Source organism: Hippocampus zosterae, chromosome 14, assembly GCF_025434085.1.
Source record: "Hippocampus zosterae strain Florida chromosome 14, ASM2543408v3, whole genome shotgun sequence".
Taxonomy (NCBI): Eukaryota; Metazoa; Chordata; class Actinopteri; order Syngnathiformes; family Syngnathidae; genus Hippocampus; species Hippocampus zosterae.
In genome coordinates, this window is record NC_067464.1 from 6801440 (window position 1) to 6825779 (window position 24340).

The window sequence follows — 24340 nt, forward strand, 5'->3', positions numbered from 1 at the left end:
TACTACTATTACTTAAAACACTTGACTGAAATAAGTCATATCTTTTCATCTTTTATTATAGATGGGGACAGTCCATTGTGATGCAGTGCAGTTCCAGACCACGGTAAGCCTGTACGATGAGTGTACCTTATGAAATGTTTGGGGAGTGTCCTAGTCTTAATCCAGCTGGGTCAATCTTTCTGTCTCACAGTTTTCTTATGTGCAAATGGTTCACTGGGACGGTGTTAGAATAAATATTTAAAGGTCACCGGGTTTTGGCAAAGCTCACTGGCTGTGAACCTGAACTTTGAATCAAGTCATGCTTGCAGCAGCTCAGTATGTTATGCTGTAGAGCCGAGAATGGGAATTTAATGAAAGTGTAACATTCCAAATAGTAAAGCGAGCAATGTAAATGAAATATTCAGGGATTAAAGTTTATGAGAAAAAAACAGACTCGCCAGAGTATTACAAGATGAGTTGTAATTATATCACGATTACGTTATATTTTATAATTATAATTTTATATAAATATATATATATATAATTTATATATACTGTATATATATTACAAAACATATATATAATTTATTATAAATTATAATATGTTATAATTGATAATAAAACACAAATTAATGCAAATAAGTAGTCTGAATTTTAAGTTGGGGAAAAACGTGTTTAGAAAATGCAGGAAAGACATTGTAACTTTCATAAAAATAAGAAAGACAAATTGCAAGAACAAGTCTCAAGTTGGACGGTTAGATTTATGAGAATTTGCAATATTGCAAGAATAACATTTTAAGAAAAGGTGCAGTAAATCTGTAGATATATTATTTAAGATAATTTCAAGTCAATAAAATCTTAATTTTGTCAGAAAATGTTGAAAATAGCTAAAATTAAGTTAGACAATACAGTAATACCAGAAATAAGTGACACTTTGCTAATACGGTTCTATTATAAAAAAATGAAGTTGTAATTTTTTCAATAAATGATTAGAAAAAAGTCATACATTTTTCTTTTTTTTAATGTGAATAATGTTGTAAAGACTGTTTAAAGTGACAAAAATATTTTTGGTGAGGCTTGTCCAGTGTGAATTTAAAATAAAGAATACAGATTTATTGAAGTATTGTAATTTATAAAAAAAAATAACTGTACATCAAATCAATATGGGCCTTAAATTTACATGCAGTGTACATATATGTAAAATGTTAACATTTTTTAAAATTATCATTAATTTGAATTACACCATGTATTTATCAATCGACCAATATTTTACACACATTGTGCCAGTTTAATCCCAAACTCCACCAGAGGGTCAAACTACTTACTCGCCATTATCGCAAGTGCCCCAGAAAAGCGCAACCTGTGCACAGTAATAACTAGGCAAGTGCATTTCTGCCATCTTTATTATAATCATTTAAAGCTGTTTTCCTGCGGTGGTGTATTCAAATGTCTATGATCACAATTGTTTTGTCGTTAAATGTAAATCCTGACACTTGTTGATGCGTCCGTTTTTTTTCTCCATACAGTGTCATTGCATAACCATTAACGTCAACAAAACAATACAGACCTACCTACATTGTTGAACTAAATCCCATTGATTAGATGATTCAGTGCCCGAGAAAAAAAGCCAGACATTGATCTACAGCACACCCAAAAAAGAATTAAGTGAGATTTGATTTTGGGTGAACCCAATGCTCAAACATTTTCTAGGTTTTATAAATAATACAACAATACTGTACTGTCCCATTAAAAACAAAGTTGAGTGAGCGGTTACTTCAGTGAACACTTTATAGCCACCTTTTCCAGTTTTAAATTGAACATGGAGATGTAGTGTGGGCACGTTTTCCCAAGCCCAGATAGAAACCACTCTGTGTTCCTTTCCCCTTACAATGACATGAGTTTTGATCAAGATGCAGTTTTTTTTTATTCTTTCATCAAGTGAGCTAGACGTTAAAATTCAAAGGCCGGGGTGTCATAAACCGCTTGACTGTCTCGTCCGTAACTTGCTTGCGTCGCTCCTGATGCTCGGCGATGATTGGTTGCAGGGTTTCGATCAATGTCTTCTTCAGTTCTCCTGTTAGAAGAGCGCCGCTTGTGTAGTCCTAAGCACAACATGAGTGGCAAGTCCAAGAAAGGACACAGAAAATGGAGATCAAGATTTTTGGTTATCAATCCGTGTCGTGTTGACTCTCACCTGTCTGATCTTCTCCAGCTTCTCGTCGTCTTCCAAGAAGAAGGTCAAGTACATGAAGGAGACGTCCACGTCTACGTTGCCCCCATACTTCCGGTGCTCCTCCACCGTGTCTTTCCCCCCGGAAAATGCATACTTGTTGATCTGTGAGCATTCGTCATCCAAAAGGTATTTGACTGTAATCAACAGTATACATATATGTGTACAGTACATGTATAAGCATATAGTACTGTACCTACAGACGTATAAGCATATACGTACTGTATATACATATGGATTACTAGTAATCCTAAAACGCTCACGAAAAATTATATCTCGTGCAATATGTTATGTTTACCGAAAATTATTTGCACGACAGTATTTGGGGGATCCACCTTAAAACAACAAGAGAGACGAAAGTCGGACCTTGTTCTTAATCTGTTTGGCCGTGTCTGTGAGAAAGATGGACGAATTGGCATCGCTGGCACTCATCTTGGTCTGGGCCCCCTGCAGGGCGGGGAAGAAAGTGGAGTGCAACAGGGCCGGCTTGGGGTAGCCGATCCGTGGGGCCACGTCGCGGGTCATTCGGAAGTAAGGGTCCTGCACAGGCGAGGGGAGTTGCGCAATACAATGTCATCGTCATACAAATACAGCATTGCCTTGAGATACAAAAAAATGGCGCTCTCTAATATTGTACTTTATAAAAACATACAATAATAACGTTATTAAATAACACGTAAAAGTATTAAAGAAAAGAAACAGTTTTGTCCATTTTTTTTCTCCCGTTCGAGACCTTGTGCAGCTCCTTTTGGTGTGTGCACCTTGACCACCTGGAGGCCCGGGGGGGGGCAATATAATACAGACATACTGATGTGGTCACAAGTTTCGAAGCTGCAGCAATACAACAGAATTTGTTCTTTGCAATAAACAGCTTGATATTTCCGTTTTTAAGAATTGTACACCATCTGTCAAACAGCTGCTTGTTGTGAAATTATTTCAAATGAGTTTACTGCCAGCATACACTTTCTTATCTCAAATTTTTGCTTGCAGGTTGAGGAAGAAAAATCGGTCCCAATGACAGCTTGCATCTCGAAAAACGTAAGTAATTCGGGTCACTCATATCTCAAGGCCCCACAGTATTAGGCCGTCAGCTGTGAAAGCAAAAATGGCTAAAAAGAGAATTTTGTTTCAGTCATTGAGGGCCACCTGGTTTTTATATCTTCTTGATGAAAATGGCCTTTTGCACAGGATACGACGATAAAGTCCTGCACTGGGAATCCTTGCAGTTTATTTTATACCAGCCATCTTAACATGCCATTAAAAGGGTAAACATTGCAGGATTGAGGGAGTCAGAGCAAGTTTAGATAAGTCTACCAACTGATCAGATGGTTGCTTATCCTTAAAACCTGGCGGAATTTTAAATAAAGATACGGTGCTCAAAATGCTGCAATGTGAGCTCTGTCCGGTAACAGATCACATGACAGCTCAAAACTAAAAACTTTACTTTGTTCGATAACTGTTCATGCTGTGTACAATGGATGTAACTTCAGGTTAGGGCTTATGTATGAGACAACAATAAACGCAAAGATAAAGATATTTCAAGACAATATGACTGGACTTTGACAGTTATAAAACTCACAGTATGGATAATTACGTTAAGCCAAATGCTGAGGAGGACATGAACTTGGCCCTGGACGGTCTTTGAAAGTGCAGAAAGGTGCTAGCTAAAACTGATGCATTGTTACTTACCATTACACTATTATATATCAGAAAGGATCAAATGAGCAGCAAGTGATTGTGATTTACGTATATGCACAGATGGGCATTCAGTCCCAGTGCCCATTTTTGGGATGGAGGATGAAGGAGGAGAAGGTTTTTCGTTTTTTTTTTTATTTTAAAGGACAAATTAAACACTGACGGAAGTGGGTTTTTGCCCGTCCCTTTAATCGTCCCTAACCGGGTTTAGGGATGTGTTGTTGGGAGGCTTTCTTCTCAACTGTGCCTTTATAGCAACACTGCCACCTAGTGTACAGTCAGAGAAAATAAAGTGCCAACGGACATACATTTCACTATCAATCCGGCCGGTTAAGTTGGCTGTGTTGTATGTCTCTCGGTAGCCATGCACCATGCTGATGGCTAGGATTTCTAAATACAAAGGATAAGGACGATTATTGTATGAGTGAGGACGGAGGGAGGATGACGGAAGGTTGCCCAGGATCGCTGGACCAGCAAAATAGGGTAAAGTGCCCATCTCAAATTACATTGTCACATTGGCTGGAAAATAGTGGTATTTTTTTTTTTTTTTCCAAATGACACAATAACTGGAGGAGTATGGGTGGAGAACCTTTGGCGGTGGAGTGCACTAACAGTGTCCTATCACATAGCTCAAAACGTGTCTGGCTGCCTCGATGTGTGGAACTTGGATGAAAGATCCGCGGCCACAACTCATGCTCTTATATTTGCTGACGGTTTCTGTAAACACTGACCTGGTCTATGGCACAGGGGATGAGACACTGAATGTCCTTTTTGTCCCCAAAGATGTGTGGGAAAGAGTTACTGAAGGAAGGGGCCGCCTGGATGGCCGGGAAGCTGATCTTTCCTGGGTAGAGCAGATGCAGACAGCCATGATGATGGAAACCTTTAGACGGTTATTGCCGGCAACTACAGAAGGAAAAGGTCATCAAATCATCGATTCTTGATTAAGAATTCAGTGGGTTGGATTGATTGATCTCTTCTTGAAGCGATCAATGCCCATCCTGACGATCAAACTTCTGTTAGACGGTAAATTACCATCGTCCGTATAGTTTGTGTAATAAACTACGGTGAGTTCAGACCGACGTGCCAATTCGGGTTGTGTTGCTTGTAATTAACATTTAGTGAGGTGCATTTAGTTGCCTTACCAATGCAGTCGCTATCTGTGAAGCCAAAGATGCCTTTGACCTGGTTGAACGTCACATGCTTTTGGATCTTCACTACATTCCGGTAGAATTGCGGTGACGCACTGTGGATACAAGAGAAAAACTAAATACAGAACTCCTGTGGCTTGGACATGCTGAGACAAGATGGCCGCCAGTCACTAGTTACCAACCCCATGTAGTCGAGGTCGGAGAAGATGAAGGTCTTGTTGACGTCGAAACCGCAGGCGATGATGTCCTTGGCGTTCTCCACGGCGAACTGGTGGCACTGCTCCAGCGTCAGGTCTTTCCACAGGTACTTCTCATCGTCCGTCATTTGGACCACCAGGGGGATGTCGAACACGTCTTGCAGCCATCTGCAACAAGGATGTTACTTACCACTTGGATGATCTTCAAAGTGCAGTGAAGTGATTTTCAACGAGAGAACAACTGGATTGTCGAGAGAGTCGAATGCGGATCTCCACTCGTGCTTTCCGACTCAGTCTTGGCTGAATTGAGCTGCTCAACTCACTTGGTGAAGATAAAGGGGATGAGGTGGCCAACGTGCATGGCTTGTGATGATGGACCTCTGCCAGTGTACAAGAAGAAGGACTTGTGCTTCTCATACGTGTCGAGCACTTGATGCATGTCTCTGTAAATTCAGCACAGCAGACGAATCCTCACCGATTCTCCTCAAAATTGCCTTGAATTTTCCCTCAATGGATTGATCAGGTCTATCGACATGACCTAACCTGTGTGAAAAGAAGATTCCTCGACGAAGAAAGTGGTGAGGTTTTTGCCCTGTCACTTTCTCTATTCTGTCCACCAGCTCTTGGTCGATTTTACTGCTGCCAAAGCGCACTAAAACAAGGAAGACAGCGTTGTGGGAATAATCCATGATAGAGAAACTACTATGAGAAAGGTTGTACATTAGAAGAGATGCAATGTGACTGCCAAATTGCTTTTTACTGAAGTGCAATATGATACGATGCTGTTTATTACATTATTATTACAATTTTGTCACAATTGTATGACATTTTTATCACATTTCTTTTTCTTTTAAAGTGTGACCCTACTATGCTTTTGAACAACCCAGTCCACTTTTTTTTTCCAACAGGAGAAGCTAATTTGATCTCACCAATCAGTTTGTCATAATCGACGCCTTTCGCGTTGTTGGTGGAGACACTCCAGGGGTTAACTTCATCATCACCCTCATCATTGTTGCCATCTGCTGCCAGACCGTTTTCTGAGCTAAGTGAATTTTTGGACGGCGGACATCCTGCTTTGTAGTCTTGGCCCGTCACCTTTTTGTAGTCCACTTTCAATTTGACCAATAACTGGACCGCAGCATCAATTTCAGCCTAGAGAAACAATATTCACATCAATAATCCAACGAACAAAAATAGTATTGTAGCCATAATATATAATACATATTGTATGTTACTTATTGTATTTAGACGCATGTATATGATCTCTTTAGCTGCTTGAATGACTATTTGGTGGTGATGGCCAGATGTAGCCTTCTGAACACTTGAAGCTTTGCTCACCCCCCCCCCCCCCCCCCACCCCTTGGTGGCCAAAACCTTGATTGTCATGAGCTGGGTGACAGTTTTTGGATTGGATAAGCGTTATTGGGGTTTTTTTTTTTTGCAGTCGGATTCTTACATTTTCCGCATGAAAATAATCACTAGAATGGAATTTTGCCAAATTTTTGGTCTATGAAGTGCCAAGTGCACTTCTAAATCAAACAATTTTGTTACAGGAGAAGAAAAAATAAATAAAAAGAGGTCATCAATCCTAAAAACTTTGGATACCAACAAAAAATAAAGGCACTGCATTCTATTAGGTTCGCACTAGATGGTACTATATGGCACACACTGTACCTTTAATTCCGCCGACAATTGAACCACGTCTGAGACACTGAGGCGTCATACGTCATTTCCCAATACTGAAACGTGTGCTTCAGAAATTGTATCCTGGTTTGGTTCCAAAGCCCCGTCACAATTTGACCCATTACTTGTATTGGGCTGACCCACCAGCCCTGATGGCACGGACATTTAGTCTTCATTTAACATAGCATGTAGGATTTTGAAGGTGAGAGGACCCCGGAGTACCCACAGAAAACCCACACAGGCACGGGAACCCCAGAGAACAGAATAGTGAGGCGCACCTGCTAACCACTCGCGCACTTGGTCGTTCTTATTACACTATCAGCAATCATTGAACATGACAATGGAATAGACACACGAAGTCATCGGTTAATGTTTTATTTGTTATATTTGGGTTGATGGGCACCTACCTTCTCAGCTTTAGCCGATTTTAGGCTCCTGACTTTATCACCCTGTTCTGTAAGTTTTTCAAAGAGTTCCAGTGGACTCTTCGCAGCATCTCCTTGATAGTCTGTCATCTTCACTGGGGTCATAAAACGGACAGTTAAATGAACTGAACAGTAGCTACAATGTATTTGAAATAGCCGACGAGCCTTTAATGTGGTGATATTACTGTAGCACTGGCGAAAGGGAATTCCCACTATGTGAGTGATCAGCCTTTATGACGCTATTATGTGATTAGCGTCAATAGCACTACGTAACGTGTCAATTAAACTAGTTAAATTGTCAATAAAAACACGTATAGTTCATATGCAGGTGTTAAGTAATTAAATGTATTCGTGCACATACCATGTACTAGCGTTGCACAGCCGGTTGCTCACCCATACGACTTGCATCAGCATAAGAGCAACTTGATGGTCGGTTGAAATTCTTCCCGAGAAATATATCATTAATTAAGCGTTCCCATTGTCAAATCAGTCTTTTGGAGAAGAAACGTTTGAATAAAAACACGTTTCATATTAATAATAACACATGTACAATGTTTTGGATTTCATTTTATGTCAAAAATAAAATTGACTTATAGGGTTGTAATAATAATGGGGACATATTTAAAGCGCGGGACCCTTTACCGGAAGTTAAAAAAAGTTTATTTCCGGCGCAGATACTCAACCGGTACTTCCAGAGGAAACAGTTCAAAAACGTCGACTACAAACAGTGCACGTTTGTTGTTTTAATGTTTGGAGGAGGGTAGAAGACAGCCAGCGAGTGTCTCCTTCTCGTGTGTGAGATAGATGCCCACTGAAAAGCCAACAAGCGAATTTAAGACGCCAACGTACCAAATAAGGTAGCTTCTCGTTTGTTTTCCAGCATGTTATTCGAAGCTTCTGGCTATATGCATATTAGGACATGCCGAGCCACTATTTAAAATCACAAGTGCAAGAAACAACTTTACTTATATGTTTTTGTGGGTATTGTTATTATGTTCTAATTCTTCTTGTGTGCTTTTGTTCATTAACCACTAGATGTCACCCATGGAACATTGTTAGCCCTCGGGGATGACCACATTGGTGGCCTATGAGGATTCTGAGTCTGAGGATGAACGCCTTGACCAGAAAGAAGGAGCTGGGTCAGGAAAAAAAGCAAAGGACTGCCATTTGTTGCAGCTGATGCCGAACTCTGACAGCACACTGTCAGAATGCCACCAGATTGTGTCCAGAGAAGACGCCACCTCTTCACAAAAGCAGGGTTGTTCTCTAAGCTCACCTGCTGCTCTTCAGAAGAACGCTACTCTGCTTCCATACTCCCCACCAAATGTCTCTGATAAGCCCAAAAGACCCTGCACTGTTCCGCCCGGTGTCCGACCCTATATTTCAAAGAGGCAAAGACTTGTCACTGCTTCCACAGTGAAAGAGGAGAACCTAACAGGGAGTGTTCACGGAAAAGATGACCACATTTTCTCAGCAATATCTCAGAAAGTGAAGCTACATCTTGCTCACACGCCCGCTCCTGTTACTGCTAGGATACCCAAGAAGCTTCTGCTGAGCCTTCAAGGTCACCAGGGTCCAGTCAACACAGTGCAATGGTGTCCAGTTGCTCAGAGAAGTCATCTACTGCTGTCTGCCTCCATGGACAAGATCTTTAAGGTACCGGTACATTGATTTAGGCTTAATAATTAGAGGTGGTTAAAGTTGCAAAAAGAGTATCGGGTTAGGGCACTGTTGTAAATTTCAAAATTGTTCGGCCATAGTCATGGAGGTAATCACTTAGCTGATGTTCAATGTATCTGATATGCTGTGACACATTCATCCTGCCATTTTGATATAGAAACAACACGCACCACTTTCTGCACAATCATATCTGTCTCTGTCAGTCCAATGTATGTCAGCACCCGTGGGATTTCTTATCTATTCGGATTCCCCTTCTCTCTATTTATCCCTGGGAAAAGGAGCGAGAAAGGTCAAGAGATGCAGGTTTCCGAAACCTTATCACCCTGCTGTCAATTCTTAAGAGAGCTTGGCAATGAATAATCAGTTCCAATATGCAGAGGACTATTTGCATATTCAAATGAGCCCAGCGGCAGCATGGAAGCCACTTCACTGTCGCTCCTCATGCATGACTTGGTGGCCAAATAAGGAAAATAAGCTTTGGGTGTTTTGCATCTCAGGCTCAGATTACTTAAACAGGACACCAATAGAATTATTTTCTCTCCTTTTTTTGTCTTTTTGGTTTTCCAATCCACTGAATAATCAGATTTATCCCATGTACTTCATTTTATTAAATAAAATGTAACACGCGGTCAGGAACTGAAGCAGTGTTGTAAAGGGTCTACCTGGAAACGCTCATTTTGTGAAAGTCATGGTAATTGAAAGTGCACGTTAAGGCCATCTTTACTTTCTTCAGTGGAAATCCTAAAGACAGTCCGTTAGATACCATCACATTTACTGTTTTTGGAGAGAGTAATTGTCAACCGAATACATAAACTAAAAAAAAACATACGCACTTGTATGTTCAGTTGCCTGCAGTTTTAATTATCACCACCATCCATCCATCCATTTTCAGTAGGGCTCGTCCTCATTGGGATTCATTTACTGACGGGTGTGCATACACACTAATTTGTGCACCAAATGTGCCGACAGACTTAATTAAAAATGATTGGCATCATTATCATATGTCATCAGGTTCTGTGTTCAGCAAGCTTTGCGATGATACGATCCTTTTGAAAATAGGGTACATTGTGAAAGTTATTACCGTTTCAGGGCCAGCTCTTGCAGCGTTTTTTACCTTTTGGGTGTAAAAATCTTTAATAACTTTTTTTTTTTTTTTTTTTTTTGCTCCCCAAAGCATCTCTAAAGTAATGGATTGTCTGCAGTACACCAATCCACCAGGGGGCAATGTCCATCCATGAGTGTTGGCTTTGGCCTGCTGTCACAGAATCAATGTCTTAATTGATTAACGTGTTATTTAGAGCACCCGGATGTGCGTTTAGTTGTTCACATTCAGCAATAAAAAGAATTAGCATTTACATTTCCTCCTTCGCTGTGACTCAAAGAACATTCAAGTAACAATTGTCGCAATTATGAACCTGGCATTAATGGGGAACTTATATTTAAATTACATATGTTCTTTGCTATTGTTTCTGGCTGAAGACACAGTGTGTGAAGTCCTCACATTTCTCTCAGCTTGTCTTTCTTTAGCAGTCGCCCGAACTTATTTTCAGACCGTATGCAATGAGCCATTGTCACCATGGCGACGAAAGGTGTAAGGCAGTAGTTTTACATTGATAATAGGAATACTAATTTATTTTTTAATTACCCCGAGCCATTTAGAAAGCAGATTAGCCAATGAGTCATCATGAAGGATCCGCTGTGCAGAGTGGCCGGTGAAAATAAAGACAATGTAGACAAAGGGCCAGAGAACAGCCTTTTACAGGTCTCACATTTTATGGGATTATTCTCAGAGCGTTAATTGGTTCATTATTTTGTCCTCTATTCATGCTAGGTAATGGTCGTAGAATGGAGTCACACGATATTAGCCTTTTTATATTTCCTGGTGATGTGCTTAGTTGAAACAACAGCCTTGAGATGGCAGTGTTTCCTCAAGCCCAACATCATACAGTACAGTCGAACCTTTGAGTCGGAACAAAAGCATTTTACAACGCTGTCGCAAACATATTTTTATTTTTTGGAAGGGTAATGTTTTAAAATGGTTAACTGTCAGAAAGGTGTAAAAAGAAGTGAACCTTTGTGTGATGAATTCTGTGTGACAGACGTGAAGGCCCATAAGGAAAGGGAGCGAACCGACTTTATCCACTATACTTCAACATTCTTAACCGTTTTACAAGATGAAGTGAACACGGTATATTAGTTTTACTTTGTGCTAGGTGATCTTCCTTTGGTCCGAGTTAGTTAATGGACTTCGTGCCTGTTTGTTTACATGCAGAAGATAAAAAGAAAACAAACAAATTTCCACTCTATCATGAATGAACAACTTGTTTTAATTTTTACACGTGTATGTAAATAAGTATTCGAGGCAGAAGAAAATCCAACCTATAACCTATTTTTAAACGGCTAGTTGATGGCAGGTCCCATGTTAAATCCTTCTCGTTCACAGCGCAGCTTTTGATCCCGCAAGGTTTGGTTTAGTTCCCAATGTATTCTCTATTGACTGTGGTGTAACGCAAGATTCAGTTTCGGTACAATTTGCTTGTCTTTTCATTTTCTGCCCATTGATAATGTAGCACTACAAAGTGACCTTTTACTGCTACGCTGATGCTGGTGTAAAGACTACCTTTCTGATTTCACCTGCTGGGTGGCACAAAACTTTCTATGACTCAATAACCTGGAATCTGATGTAGTTCTTCCTTAACATGCAAAAACTCTAACCTTATCGTTTAATCCAGCCGTGGTAGCTTTACAGATGTTATCACACACACAGCCAAAAATGGATTTCACCTTCACAACTCGCATCAATAAAAGCGTCCAGTCATTCTTCTTCCCCCTCTGCGCCATAGGCAAAATCAAATCAATAATGATCAAACAAAACCTTGAAAAATTAATACATCCTTCTATTTTCTTCAGGCCACTGTGACTTTTCGATCTGTAAATCAGTCTCTTAATTTCAGCTGGTTCACATTTCAACAGGTAGATAGACGCTCACTGAGTCAAACAAATGGCGTCGCATCACCCCAATTGTAGTTTTATCACAGTGGCTACCAGTTTGTTTTAGGTTTAATTTTACTGCTGCCGTTTAGAGCATGTATTGATTTGCCTCCGAGCTACATAACCAAGACCTTATTGAGCCAGCTAGATGGCAGCCTCAGATCCTCGGCGTTGTCCATAATGCCGGCGGAGAAGCGAAGATACGCAAAACCAGTGACAGCTTTCAAAAGCACTTCTTAAAATTCACTTTTACAGACTAACCTAAGTGTGATGTTGTCTTCTTTCATTGTTATTGTCAACCTAACTGTCATTTTAGACATATTGTACTAGGAAGCTATGACCGTTGTATTTCCGCGTGTGTGCTCCATCTTTAGCATCAACGTTGACCTTCTGTGGCGAAACCCGAGAAAAAAAAAAAAAATCCGAAGACAAAGTTGAGAAAGCCTGGTTGATTTTAAAGCCCCCAAATGTTGAAAAGCTGAAGTCTCAGTATGCCGTCCTAGTCTTGACCTGCTGAGCCAAGGAATTGATATATCTAACAATGGCAAAGGTGTAACTTAACTTTTTGAACCTTCCCTGGTAAACTCCAGTCCACCGTGTGCATCCCTTTCTCTTCAGTCTCCCACACTGATACAGTAGCTTTCTTTGTAATGCTGTGTGAAGAGTGTGTTTAATAATATAACACAGAAGCCGAGTTACGTCTGAAGGGGCCCGTAGAGCTTTCACTGTGGAGCACCCTGGAAAAAAAATCCCTCCCGTTGTTAAGAGTCGTATTTCATTTGAGCGAGCACCTGACAAGACCACCCACTTGATGTCAGGCTGAGCTGCGGCCCGTCAGATTGAAAATCAGCCCCAATAAGCAGCAGTAAGTCTGATGAAACGCTTGTCACTGTATCGACTTTTGCCAAAGTCTAAGGACCACTGTGCGAGCACGCCACTGCAATTAAGAAACACAAGAGATCAGCACTTCTGTCATAAATCAGTGTCTCCTTTTGGGACATTGTCTTTTGTTTTTTTTTGCCCTCTGTAATTCATCTGCAGCCTGCTATCACATTTGATGCCTGTCAGGAGTGTAGTGTCAGATCCCTCTATGTGTTTACAGAGAACACATTCTGGTTTCCCCATTTACAAACTTAAATTAACATCTCAGAACATACATCAATAATCATGCCTGAAGACGGACAGTATAAAATGAAACTACAGCCGTTGTTTTCCGTCGGGGTAAAAAGCAGAATTGCATTTGACATTTGATAATCTTCAGCGAAAACTACTCATCTGAAATACTTTGTTTTAATTGTTTGTCAAATTTGCAGCGGTAAACAAAATACCGTTCCACCATCTAGTGGTGCAATTTTCACTGAGTGTATGAATATATATATATATATGAATAAAACCCCTTTTGAGGTTTTTGTCAACACTCAGGCCTACCATGCTGTAGTTTTACATTGGTGATGGTCATGATAATCGGAAAGCTAACTTTAGCGCCTCGATCAGAGATGAATAAAAGTCTGAGTACTGTGGTTTTCCTGCTATGTAGCCTACCTAAGTGTCTTTTGAGGTTTTGTTAGATGAAAACCACGTCTGCGCATAGGTGCGCTCAAGACCTGTTTGTGATGCCTTTCAGGTGTGGGACGGAGCTGAGAGCGGACGATGCCTGAGGGTTTACACATGCCACTCAGGAGCCGTGCGGGATGCACGCTGGAGCCCCTGCGGCCGCCAGCTCCTCACTGGCTCCTTTGACAACACAGCCGTGGTTACCGACGCGGAGACTGGTGAGCAGCAGGCCAGCAGTGAGGCATCAAATAACAAAATTAACTTTTTTTAATGAAATTAAACCTATGAGTGTAGAGTCATCATAACTTAATAAAAATGGAGAAAACCAATTACAGTATTGGGAGATAACACCAAAAATCTAATCTCAACAAAATTAGAACCTGTGCACACAAAAGGTCAATATTACAATATTGGAAACAATATTACTGTCGTAATTCTTAAAACTGAGATTAAATTCCTAATAAAACGATAGTCTTACACTGAATAATATGACTTCACATTTTCTCATCATAAAATTAGTATTTGAAGACCCCATCAAAAATGCAAACTCCACACAGGAAGGTCAGAGCCCGGATTCGAACCCTCAACCCCTTAAATGTAGCCTATTTTCCGCACTATATGGCGCACCTAAAAGCACTCGATTTTCTCAAAAGCCGACAGTGTTCCTTATTATCCGACACGCCTTATATTTGGATCAATATTTTGATTTCTTGGACGTCGTATTTTAAATGCTCAGGAAAGCGCTTTGTTATAGCTGCAGCGGTTGTGGAAGCTCAAAATAAATAAAAGTTTATTGTATTGCATTGTATTCACTTTCGCATAGCTCCATTTAGTGGATGCGTAATTCAACCGTAGCCACCTCGCTTCTATTCTACGCGCCTTATTATTTGGTGCGCCTTCGTTATGAAAACTGTTCTAGAATAAGCCATGCATTGAAGCTTCACCTTATACTTCGAAGCACCCTATATTGCAGAAAATACGGTAATTGTTTAACAAAACCCTAAGCATCGATAAAACTGAAGGCTATTGTAATCTAACTAAAGTGGTTCGTAGTTTTGTGGATGTGTAACATTTTTAATTCGGCGCAACAAGATTGTTTCTTTTGCTACGATCAATTGTATACACAAACATGTAATGTTACACATACAGTAGATTTGACAATAACGCTTATCCAATCCAATATACAAACATCTGTTACTATCAGACAAAAGTGCTTTTTGGACATAGTGAAAACATTACTGTGGTTTAATTATATCACGAAGCGATAAGTCATTTTTGTATTGCTGCGCTACACTCACTTCTCAGCGCGCAGCGGGTAGTGTTTTTGTCATTTGTTCTCGCTTTAGTTTCATGACTTGGTGCCAAATCCTTTGGACCATTGTGTTGTCGCCGGGCCTTTTGTGTCATTGTACAATGCATTTTCAAGGTGACATTTACCGCAGCAACGTTTTGCTTCCACCCGGCCAGGCGAGCCATCTTATCTTAATACGTTACTTGGAGTCCTTAAAAAGTAAGCACGTGCAGATGTTCCCTTGACATAAAAGAAAATTGAACCTAACAACATGATCCGATGTCTGTCTCTTCTGACACGGCGCAATGTAAGCTCTAATGTAAATAAGAGTTAGCCGAATGAGCCAGATGTTGGTTTTAAAGCCCCCATGGTGTTTGCCTCACCGACGTCAACACTTTGTTGTGATGACGTGCTTCCGTTTGTCCTTCCCCACTCAGTTTGTCTGTCAATACTGCCAATAAGGCCGAAGGATAATAGCTTGGCCTGCACATTTAGCACACAGGCAGCTCCAGGGAAGTGATCAATAATTGATACATCGCGGCTGGAGTAACCGCCATGACCTTAGTCTGGAGCTTTGCAGGCCACAGCCGAAAACACACTCAACTGTTTTTTTTTTCTAACCAGTTGCTGTTGGGTTTGTCTGATTTACACGACACCAACGTGAAAATGTGAACTGCAAAAAACTATTTTGAGTAGCATCTGCTCTGCAAAAAGAGTATTGTGAGCCTATACTGTGGAAACCACAGCTGCGCATTCGATCATTCTGGGTGAGCAGATTTGTTTTTGGTCTTTTTTATTTTTTTATTTTTTTAACATTTGAGCATGAGGATAAAGTAATCTTCTGCTATTCACGTAGAATAGGGACAGAGCCCTGGCCTTGAATATTGAATATCTTTCAACATTCCCCATTTTTTATAAAAAATGTCTGTACCAGGGATAGGCTACTGGCGGAAAGCAACCCGCGGCCACATTTTGACTGGTCCCTTGATTATTATTATCGGTATTTGTATCCGGTGGTCCAGTGGTTAGTACGTTGACCTCACAGTGCAGAGGTTGTGGGTTTGATCCTGGCTCCGGCCTTCCTGTGTGGAGTTTGCATGGGTGGGTTTTCTCCGGGTACTCCGCTTTCCTCCCACATTATGCAGTATACAGTATGTTCTAGGTTACTAGGCTGCAGTAAGACCATGTTGTCATGCTGCATAACAAGACACTCTTGCGCTGTGCTTACTATTTTTCATTAAGCGGTTATGGCCAACGGATGGATGGAGGTGTATTTACCTTCATTCTGACTTTACTTCTGCGTTATCGTGCAGCTCATTCTGTCTTATGTACAAATTCAGGTTATGTCTATCTGGGCTAATTTTTTTCCCCCCTTTTGTCCTTCGTACATGACACTAGTTAAAAACTCAGCTGAAACCCTTGTCCGTCTCATTCAGTGCACCCTCAACCGTCCTTAACCGCCACCCATCAGCTCAATGTCATTTTTTAAAATTTGATATTCTATTCATGTTCACACCCTTTAAAATTCAAACACTTCTCTGGTTTATTTGTTTCAAATGTGAGTTGCTCGCACACAGCCGCACTAAATGAAACCAATTCAATTTAGCCGCATATCAGTAAGGGACCCGGGGATTCCAGTCCTGTTTCTGCACAATTGCGGCGTAATTGGATGTGGCTAAAACCCAGGCTTTGACTTTTTTCTAACTCTCCAGCTAATCCGGCTGCAGCAGTGGCCCGAGCGGCGCACGTAATTGCCCTGCCATTTATTAATACCCACGTTTTTTGCAGCACTAATAGTACAGCTTTTCTTTCCAGTTTAGCACAACTAAGAATAATATATATCCTAGCATTTATGCGGAATACAGTAGATGATTTTTTTACATGTAGAACATCACAAGGAGTTCAGTGTGGCTTTCTGTCAAGAGCTGTTTGCTCTTTTGTAACTGTTCCTGTTCCTGCCTGTACACCACCATAGAAGCACATTTTCCTCAGCCATTTTCGCACTTGTTCCAGGCTCCAATTTCATTTACAGAGATGCAGTTCCACCCCCCCCTCCCCCTCCACCTCCCAGTTGGGTGCAGGCAGGCTTTCACTGCAGCAGTGGACAAGGGAAGGTAGGGAAGGAAGACAGGTTAAGATGCAATAGGAAGAAACAAGAAAGAGAAATGGTAAGATGCCAGCGAATGCGAAAGATAGAGAGCGGTGCAGAGAGGATAAGGAATGAGTTTCTTCTGCAGGCCATTAGAGTGAAGTGGCAGCTGTTGAGCTGCACCTTGGACATGCTCTTTGGCAGAGACTGACGGAGGGAAATGTGCCAACACTGCCCGGCTGCTTGGTAGATGGCGTGCACGCGTGCGAGCGAGCGTGCTTGTGTGTGCGTGCCCTACATGAGCCTTTTGGATTCGAGCCTCTATGCTGCCCGCATTGAAATATTGTCTCCTTTGATACCTCGAGGCTTTAAAAAGTTTTGATTGATTAGGATTAATTCGGCAATAAAATAAATGAATCTGTGCCAAGGTCCAAAACGTTTTCATCATGAAACATTTTTAAAATGTATTCAATAGCGTTGCAACGTTCTCAACTGTCGCACACATACAGATGAAACTAAAATAATACTCATATACTTGCTGATGTTGTCCCTTACTGATCAAATACATCTCTTTCACAAAACTGTATATCTTTAATCATTACAAAGAAGATTACGATCAACAGTGAATATTGCATTGTTGCACTGAACTGAGTTTTCATGAGACACTTGGTCTTGTGCTTCAGAGGATTTTTTGTTGTTGTTGTTTTCATTCTTGGTGGCAGAGAGGCAACTGCTGTGATCAAGTGCTTAGCCGCTACTTTTGAAATCGATTTCTAGAATCTCACATACCCCCTATCATGGGCCACCAGGACTATGCGTAGCCCCATTTGAGAACCACTGACTTAGGTGACTTGACCTTTTTGTTGTTTCCACAGTAATAATTGGCCCTCTGAGGAAAACCAAATCTACGATGTGGCCAACATTGAAAAGTAGTTTGACACCCTTGCTTTCGATGCCCTCTCGAGCCTTTGTGTGGTGCCATGCATAACAATGTTTTTTTTCAAGGCATGTTTTCCCTGAAAATGTCAGCCCAATTCTGAATGATAAAATGTCAAGTGTGTTTGATATTAGCCACACATAATTGCAATTGAATGAGTGCCTCGTTTTGACCCGTTTCATGCAACCTTGATTTGAGTTGTATGTGTTTTGCAATGTATTGATTTTGTCTGACTGTGTGAAATAAATTCCAAGGGATCCAGGAAATCCTTTTCAGTCCAAAAGACTCACCCACTTCTTCTCATTCATAGGAATTTGTTTATTTCTCATTTGCACACATTTGGACTGGCCGATGGCAAACAATGTGGCTGGATGATCACAGCCTAGAGTAGTGCAGACCGCTTGACAAACCATTCAGCAGCAGCAGCCCGTGGTGAAGCATTTACTCCAAATGCCACCGGCAAAGTATATGTGTATGTTGTACGCATCATTTTACAATAGACCTGCTTTTGAGACGCGGTTACAAGAAAAAAAAAAAGTACTGTTTTGAAATGAATGAGCCGTATCCCTCCGAGCAGCCCCGCTATATCCAGCCAGTCTACAAAGACTCTGAATTATGCTTTGACATACGTGAAAAGCACGCAGTAGTGATTTTTGCATGTCCAAAAAACATCCATCCATTCATTTTCGGAACCGCTTGATCCTCACAAGGGTCGCGTGGCCTATCCCACAAACATATCATAGAAAATGCCACAAATGGTTAAACACCATATTATGCCCAAGTGGACTTTAATCCCATCACACTAAATAAACTCTGCTAACATTGTGCATATGACATGCTTTCATAATGCTATGCAGCTCACCACAAAATCAAATAGACGCCAGTCTATATTATTTCCCTAAAATTACAGTGTGCTGCAATCGATTTGCGACCAATCCCGGGTGATTTGTCCAAAGTCTGTTGTAGCATGCTCCAACTCACCTGCAATCCCAATGTGGGGAAAAAAAAAGTGTGATTGGGACATTGATTGTCTTGTTTGTTGCCCAATAATGCCTGTCAAACCTGTGTCTTGACAGCACCTTGTTTTAATTCATAAGGCCGAATATCCATTCCATCCCCGCCAACTCCTAGCCTCCCCCCCGGCCTCGCCATTCCACTCGTCCCTCCACGCCACCACTTTCCCCTAACAGTGTGTCATCGCTACACACTGTGATGTGACCACTCCCTGTTGACATCAATGATCCTTTCTTAATTAAAACATGGCGCGTCACTCTTCATGACGAGGAGGCTCTTGATGAGAAAATATGAGGTTTAAATCTCCGGGAGCAAGTTGTGGCTAAGCCAATTAAACTGGAAGCGAGCGAGTGAGCGTCGCAAAATCTGCCTGTGAAAAGATTTTGGATCGATGCAATCAAATTTGACAGCGGGCTCTGTAGTCCACCATTAGGACCGTCTTTTTTTTTTTATAGTATATGAGCTGCTTCACACTTCTATGACGGCTTGATAGCAATATTCCGGAACAAGTGTGCAATAACTTTCAAGTTTTTTCTTTTTTTTTATTTGGAGGGGCTCACTGTTCTGCATGTGTGCCTCGATGTTTTGTTTGAAATTAATGAGCAGCCGTTGAGACCCGAGGTGTACTGCTTTGCATAGCCTTTGACAGCGTGCTGCCACATAGTTTGCAATTCACCGCCTGACACAAATTATTATTCGCGCTCTCTCGGGGGTAATTGCGTCGAAGGCCCTCAAGTGTTTCAATTTTGTTTTCACGAAAGACATTTTATGAATCGATTTAACGAAGGCTGCCTCGAACCCGAACTAGATTCTACATTTTGGTTCCTCTTCAACATGGCTGCCTTTTTTTTTCCCAAAATTCTCTGACAAGACGGGTGTGTGCAAACAATTGATGTGCACCTTTTCCTTGCTTCTGGAATGAAATTGTGAAACCTCATGAGATAGAACAAACATGGAATGATTTTAGCGTCACAAAGTCTTGCTCATGTGAAATCTTGATCCTAACCACTGTTTTATGACAAAAATACTACTTTACGTACTGTATGTACAAAATACGTGAAATAAATGTAATTTTTGTTCAACTATTTTTCAATGCAAAAAAGATCCGTTATCCTAAGCCAACAACAAAGGGTTTGAAGCAAAATAACCACCAATCACGGCTCACGGGTTTCCTGAGTTTGGACATGTGACCTTCGCAAGCTGAATCGTGATTGGTCGTTTGAGCCGTGAGCAGCTCTGATGTCCTTTTCAAGTGGTAGCAAGTTTCAAAATGGCCGTCCACCGAAATGGAGAAAAATGGGTGGATTTCGTCGCTTGATGCAAATTCCACTATCCATTTTCTGATCCAATTTATCCTCACGAGTGTCTTGCTGGAGCCTATCCCAGCTGTCTTCGGGCAGTAGGCGGAGGACACCTTGAACTGGTTGCCAGCCAACCGCAGGGCACACACAGACGAACAACCATCCATGCTCACATTCACGCCGAGGGATACTTTTGAGTGTTCAATCAGACTGCCATGCATGTTTTTGGAATGTGGGAGGTAACCGGAGTGGAGTACCCAGAGAAAACCCACGCAGGCCCGGGGAGAACATGTAAACTCCACACAGGGTGGCCAGAGCTGGGATCAAACCCACAACCTCCGCACTGTGAGGTTCAAATATATTATTGACAAGAATGTTTTTGAATAGACTTCCCCTTTAAACATTTTTGACACTGTTATTCTTAATGCTTTTTAATTCATGGCATGTAATTGAAGAGGAACTTTTTTCCTCCCATTTGGCGAGGTCTGAATTGCTTGAAAATCATTTTGAAGCCAATTTAGTTTTCAGCTGACACACTAATAATTAGAGAGCTTGACTATATCCTGCATAATTCAAGACATCCTCCCCCCTGCTGATCAGAGACGTGACGATATATTATTTTTTTAAAAACGCATTGATCTTGTTCTTTTCTCTCCGGCTTTTGCTTCTTTCCCGAGTAGGCCAGCGCATCGTCAAAGCGGATAACCAATTCAAGGTGATGTGTGTGGTCTCGCATCCCGTCAACTCTGAGGTGTTCCTTTGCGGAGGTTACAGTTCAGTGGTCAACGCCTGGGACTCTCGCTGCTGCAAGGTTCAAACATATTAACCTCCTTACTGCGCGCATGTCATCTTTATTCACTGCGCTTCACCCGCTGTGCTTTGACCTTTCCGAATCAAAGGCAGGGAGTCCATGAACGCATCCCATCCAGTCTCTCAGCCACACACTTAGAAGGGCGCGCATATGCCTCACTAAAAGGGTCATAGTCTCACGTAAAACCAAGCAACTGTGCAGGTTATCTCACTAATTGTTGGGCGTGAACTTCATTTCGGGCTCATAAATTGTTCCGAGTGCGGCTGCAAGCGAATAATGCGATTCATCATCGTCGACTCTTTCTGATGGGAATCCTTTGCACTTATTCACAATTCGGAGTGCTCGCTGATAATATTCTGGCCCACAGCAAATTGAATCGTTTCTCCTCTTCAGGCGTTTGGCCGTTAATGCGGGTCCAGCAATTGCTTTTACCGTTAAGTGTCAATGGGAATTGCAGATGAGGCGAGTGACCCCTGTAAACAGGTGTTGCGTTCTTAGCCCATTACGTTGAAGTATTAGAGGGAAGTCCAAATGAACCATCGCTACTGCCGGATTGCCTCATTAAAAGGCCGCCGTGGCAAGCCATGTACTTAACTGCAAAGACTACTAGGTGGTTATTAGAGGTGAGCCTGACTAATCAAATCATAATAAAGCCATCACCTCGTTTAATTTGTGTATCTAACTGATATCCAACTCACTGTGCTCGTATTGGACTGGAAAGACGCACCGATTTCCAATGTTGTGGTCATTGGCATCACGCTTTCGCAAAATCTTTATGACAGTTCTCAAAAGTATCGTAAATGTTTGTGTCACAGGACATGTTGGTACAATGAGAATAGCAAGTCTTTGTGCCATTGTGAACAGATACGACTTCTTGCTTCGTGTCATTAATCCGTCTTTTTCATTCTTTTTTTTTTCTTTTTACAAACATTTGTTTGTTTTTGTTTTTGTTTTGTTTTCACCTCAGGTTGTTAAAGTGTACAAAGCAGCAATCCAGCAGACATTGGACATTCTCTTCCTTCGAGGTGGCCTGGACGTTATCACGAGCTCCGACTGTGTCAGCAGAGATTCTGCAGACCGTACCCTGATCGTCTGGGACTTCCACACCGGCGCCAAGGTCTCCAACCAGATATACCATGTAAGCAAGTGTGTTAAACAAGAAAAAAAAATAACGGGATTGTTTTATTTGGGGTGTCCCGATCCAACTTTTTCACTTCTGATACGACAACATTACTGCAGCCGAGAGTAGTCTCTGATACCGATATCGATCCGGTTCAATATCAGCAGGAAGGGTTATTAAAGGAACTTTGTAGTGTACTGGGTGTTTTTAAAGCACAAAAAAAGTGCTTCAATATGATCGACTGTACTAATTTGATTTCCCAATGGCATCCAGGAGCGCTACACATGCCCCAGCCTGGCTCTCCATCCACAGGAGGATTCCTTTGTAGCCCAGACGAACGGCAACTACGTGGCTTTGTTCTCCTCCCAGAGGCCCTATAGGATGAACAAGCGGCGACGTTACGAAGGACACAAGGTCAGGAATAACACTGGCCTAAGGGAAGGATTAGCAGCGTCGCTCGCCCAGATCAATATTGGGGGCGGGGGGGGGGGGGGTGATGTTGTCAGATGTACAGACATGCAATTAAAAGTGTGCAAAGGAAGTGTCGTAAGTCGGGAAACAACTTGTACTTTCAAAGCCTGCGGTGTTTGTCTTTTCAAAACATCCCCCCAACCCTCGCAACACAAAGTCACTCAGCACTATTCGATATTCTCACACTAGTCATGGATGACGAGTGAACTCGCATGCAACGCAATGCATTACATTACACACATACGCCGCACATTTTTAATTGTATCTCACCAGGGGTTACGTTCGATAAGATAATGAGATCTCAGCATGACCATGGTGCATTTTCATTTTCATTAATATTTTTTTATTTCTTGTAGTTTGTCTTTCAAGAGAGAGTTGCAAGTAAGCTGAATTTATTATCGCACATTAAGACACAACTGTATTTATATTTAAGCTCATCATTGGCTCTCACTGTACTCAACAAAGGTGACCCGTTTGTTCGTGTGTTTTAACCCGCCCTGAAACCTGATAACCCGACAAGCTGTCCACTGTCATAACCGCTGTCCCTGAAATGGTTAAAAATGCATCCCAACACTGAAAAGAGGACGCCTAACATGAGTATTGCCTCTCTTAGGTCGAGGGATATGCGGTGCGATGCGAATTCTCTCAGGACGGAAGCATTTTAGCGTCCGGCAGCTCCACCGGCTCGGCCCACTTCTACGACTATCAAAATGGTCGGCCGCTACACTCGCTGCAAGCACACAGCCAGCCGTGCCTTTGCGTGTCCCAGCATCCCGTCCTGCCTGCCGTCTCTGCCACTTGCGACTGGGCCGGCGAGATCAAGGTCTGGCACTGAGGATGCAGCCCCCCCCCCCCAAAAAGGAACTATAATGTTAGGTAGGTGAAGACTAGAAGTGGAACTGGATCTTTGGGGCACATAAAGACAGCATCGACACTCCTCGAAGTCATTATCTTTCAAAGTAAAATTCTCTTTGTGTCTTGATGGGCCTTTGTTCTCAGCAGCTCTGATGTGACATTTCCCTCAACATCGAAGCCAGAGCGAGACTAAAGAAAAATGAATCGCTCACATCTGTCGGCGCTTGTCAGCTTTGTCCAAAAATCCCACCCGTCAACTAAAGAGGGATGACGTGCAAACCCTTGTGATCTTTGTCTTTGAATTGAAGTGTCCTTAAAATACACGATAAATTTCAGTACGGAATGACACTTTCGATGCCCCCCCCCCCCCACCCACACCCCAAGTGTGAGAGTAATTCATGCTTGTTTTCAATGTCAGATAAAGACTTGGCAAATGGTGATACAGTACAAAAAAAACAAGTTCAAAACAAGTTCAATTCAAACTAGAATTTAAAAAAATAAATCAATAAAATTGAGCAAAACCCATCTTATAGGTCACACAAAACCTTATCGTGAGTTAATTGGCTATGATGTTAGTAATTATTGAGACTACAGCTACATATTTTAGCGCTTCTGTGGGCTAGCGCAGTAGTTACAAATTTTCCCTGCTGCATTGCATCACAGCCACTTCCAAATCCCAGATTTTTAAATGGTCTTTATGTTTTAGTTTTTATATTATGCGGTGGTACCTTGACTTTTAATGTATTCCGTCATCAAGCTTGTAACTGAATTTATTCAATTTACCTTATTTACTTCCAAATCAATTTCCCCTGTTGAAATGAATTCAAATGGCATTAATCCGTTCCATCCCCCCTTCCCCAATTTAT

General features: G+C 41.6%; 3 protein-coding genes and 1 long non-coding RNA gene across 5 annotated transcripts in view; 2 read left to right on the top strand and 2 right to left on the bottom strand.

Moving 5' to 3' along the window:
* LOC127614881 (mitochondrial basic amino acids transporter) overlaps positions 1 to 24340 on the bottom strand; it is a 207282-nt gene that overhangs the window by 8462 nt on the left and 174480 nt on the right. The gene's annotated exons all lie outside the window — the stretch shown is intronic.
* On the bottom strand, positions 1365 to 7808 carry LOC127614867 (tryptophan--tRNA ligase, cytoplasmic). Of its 2 annotated transcripts, none has more exons than XM_052086308.1 (11): positions 7722 to 7808; positions 7343 to 7455; positions 6182 to 6404; positions 5796 to 5904; positions 5576 to 5695; positions 5238 to 5420; positions 5050 to 5150; positions 4636 to 4748; positions 2576 to 2749; positions 2174 to 2314; positions 1365 to 2081 (listed from the first exon to the last, which is right to left on the bottom strand). In XM_052086308.1, the coding sequence occupies exons 2-11, from the start codon at positions 7448 to 7450 to the stop codon at positions 1923 to 1925; spliced, it is 1431 nt and encodes a 476-aa protein (XP_051942268.1). In that variant the 5' UTR covers positions 7451 to 7455; positions 7722 to 7808; the 3' UTR covers positions 1365 to 1922. The 2 variants fall into 2 exon arrangements, with proteins under 2 accessions (XP_051942268.1, XP_051942267.1); XM_052086307.1 differs by having other exon boundaries at positions 7754 to 7778.
* Positions 2197 to 6294, top strand: LOC127614904 (uncharacterized). Its single transcript, XR_007966738.1, has 3 exons — positions 2197 to 2338; positions 3200 to 3247; positions 6161 to 6294. It is a non-coding gene; the product is annotated as an uncharacterized LOC127614904 (long non-coding RNA).
* On the top strand, positions 7948 to 23465 carry wdr25 (WD repeat domain 25). The gene is made up of 7 exons (XM_052086310.1): positions 7948 to 8217; positions 8396 to 9016; positions 13656 to 13803; positions 20898 to 21028; positions 21996 to 22166; positions 22422 to 22562; positions 23233 to 23465. Exons 2-7 carry the CDS (start codon positions 8429 to 8431, stop codon positions 23452 to 23454), a joined length of 1401 nt encoding a protein of 466 aa, XP_051942270.1. The 5' UTR covers positions 7948 to 8217; positions 8396 to 8428; the 3' UTR covers positions 23455 to 23465.

Bases quoted from the DNA above. Each gene is read 5' to 3' on its own strand.
- wdr25 (XM_052086310.1), top strand. From the start codon at position 8,429: ATGACCACATTGGTGGCCTATGAGGATTCTGAGTCTGAGGATGAACGC. The intron at 22,167-22,421 runs GTAAGCAAGTGT...AATGGCATCCAG, and splicing joins TCTCCAACCAGATATACCAT to GAGCGCTACACATGCCCCAG. The intron at 22,563-23,232 runs GTCAGGAATAAC...TGCCTCTCTTAG, and splicing joins GACGTTACGAAGGACACAAG to GTCGAGGGATATGCGGTGCG.
- LOC127614867 (XM_052086307.1), bottom strand. The intron at 2,315-2,575 runs GTCCGACTTTCG...GAATGCTCACAG, and splicing joins CCAAACAGATTAAGAACAAG to ATCAACAAGTATGCATTTTC. The intron at 2,082-2,173 runs GTGAGAGTCAAC...TGTTGTGCTTAG, and splicing joins AGCTGGAGAAGATCAGACAG to GACTACACAAGCGGCGCTCT.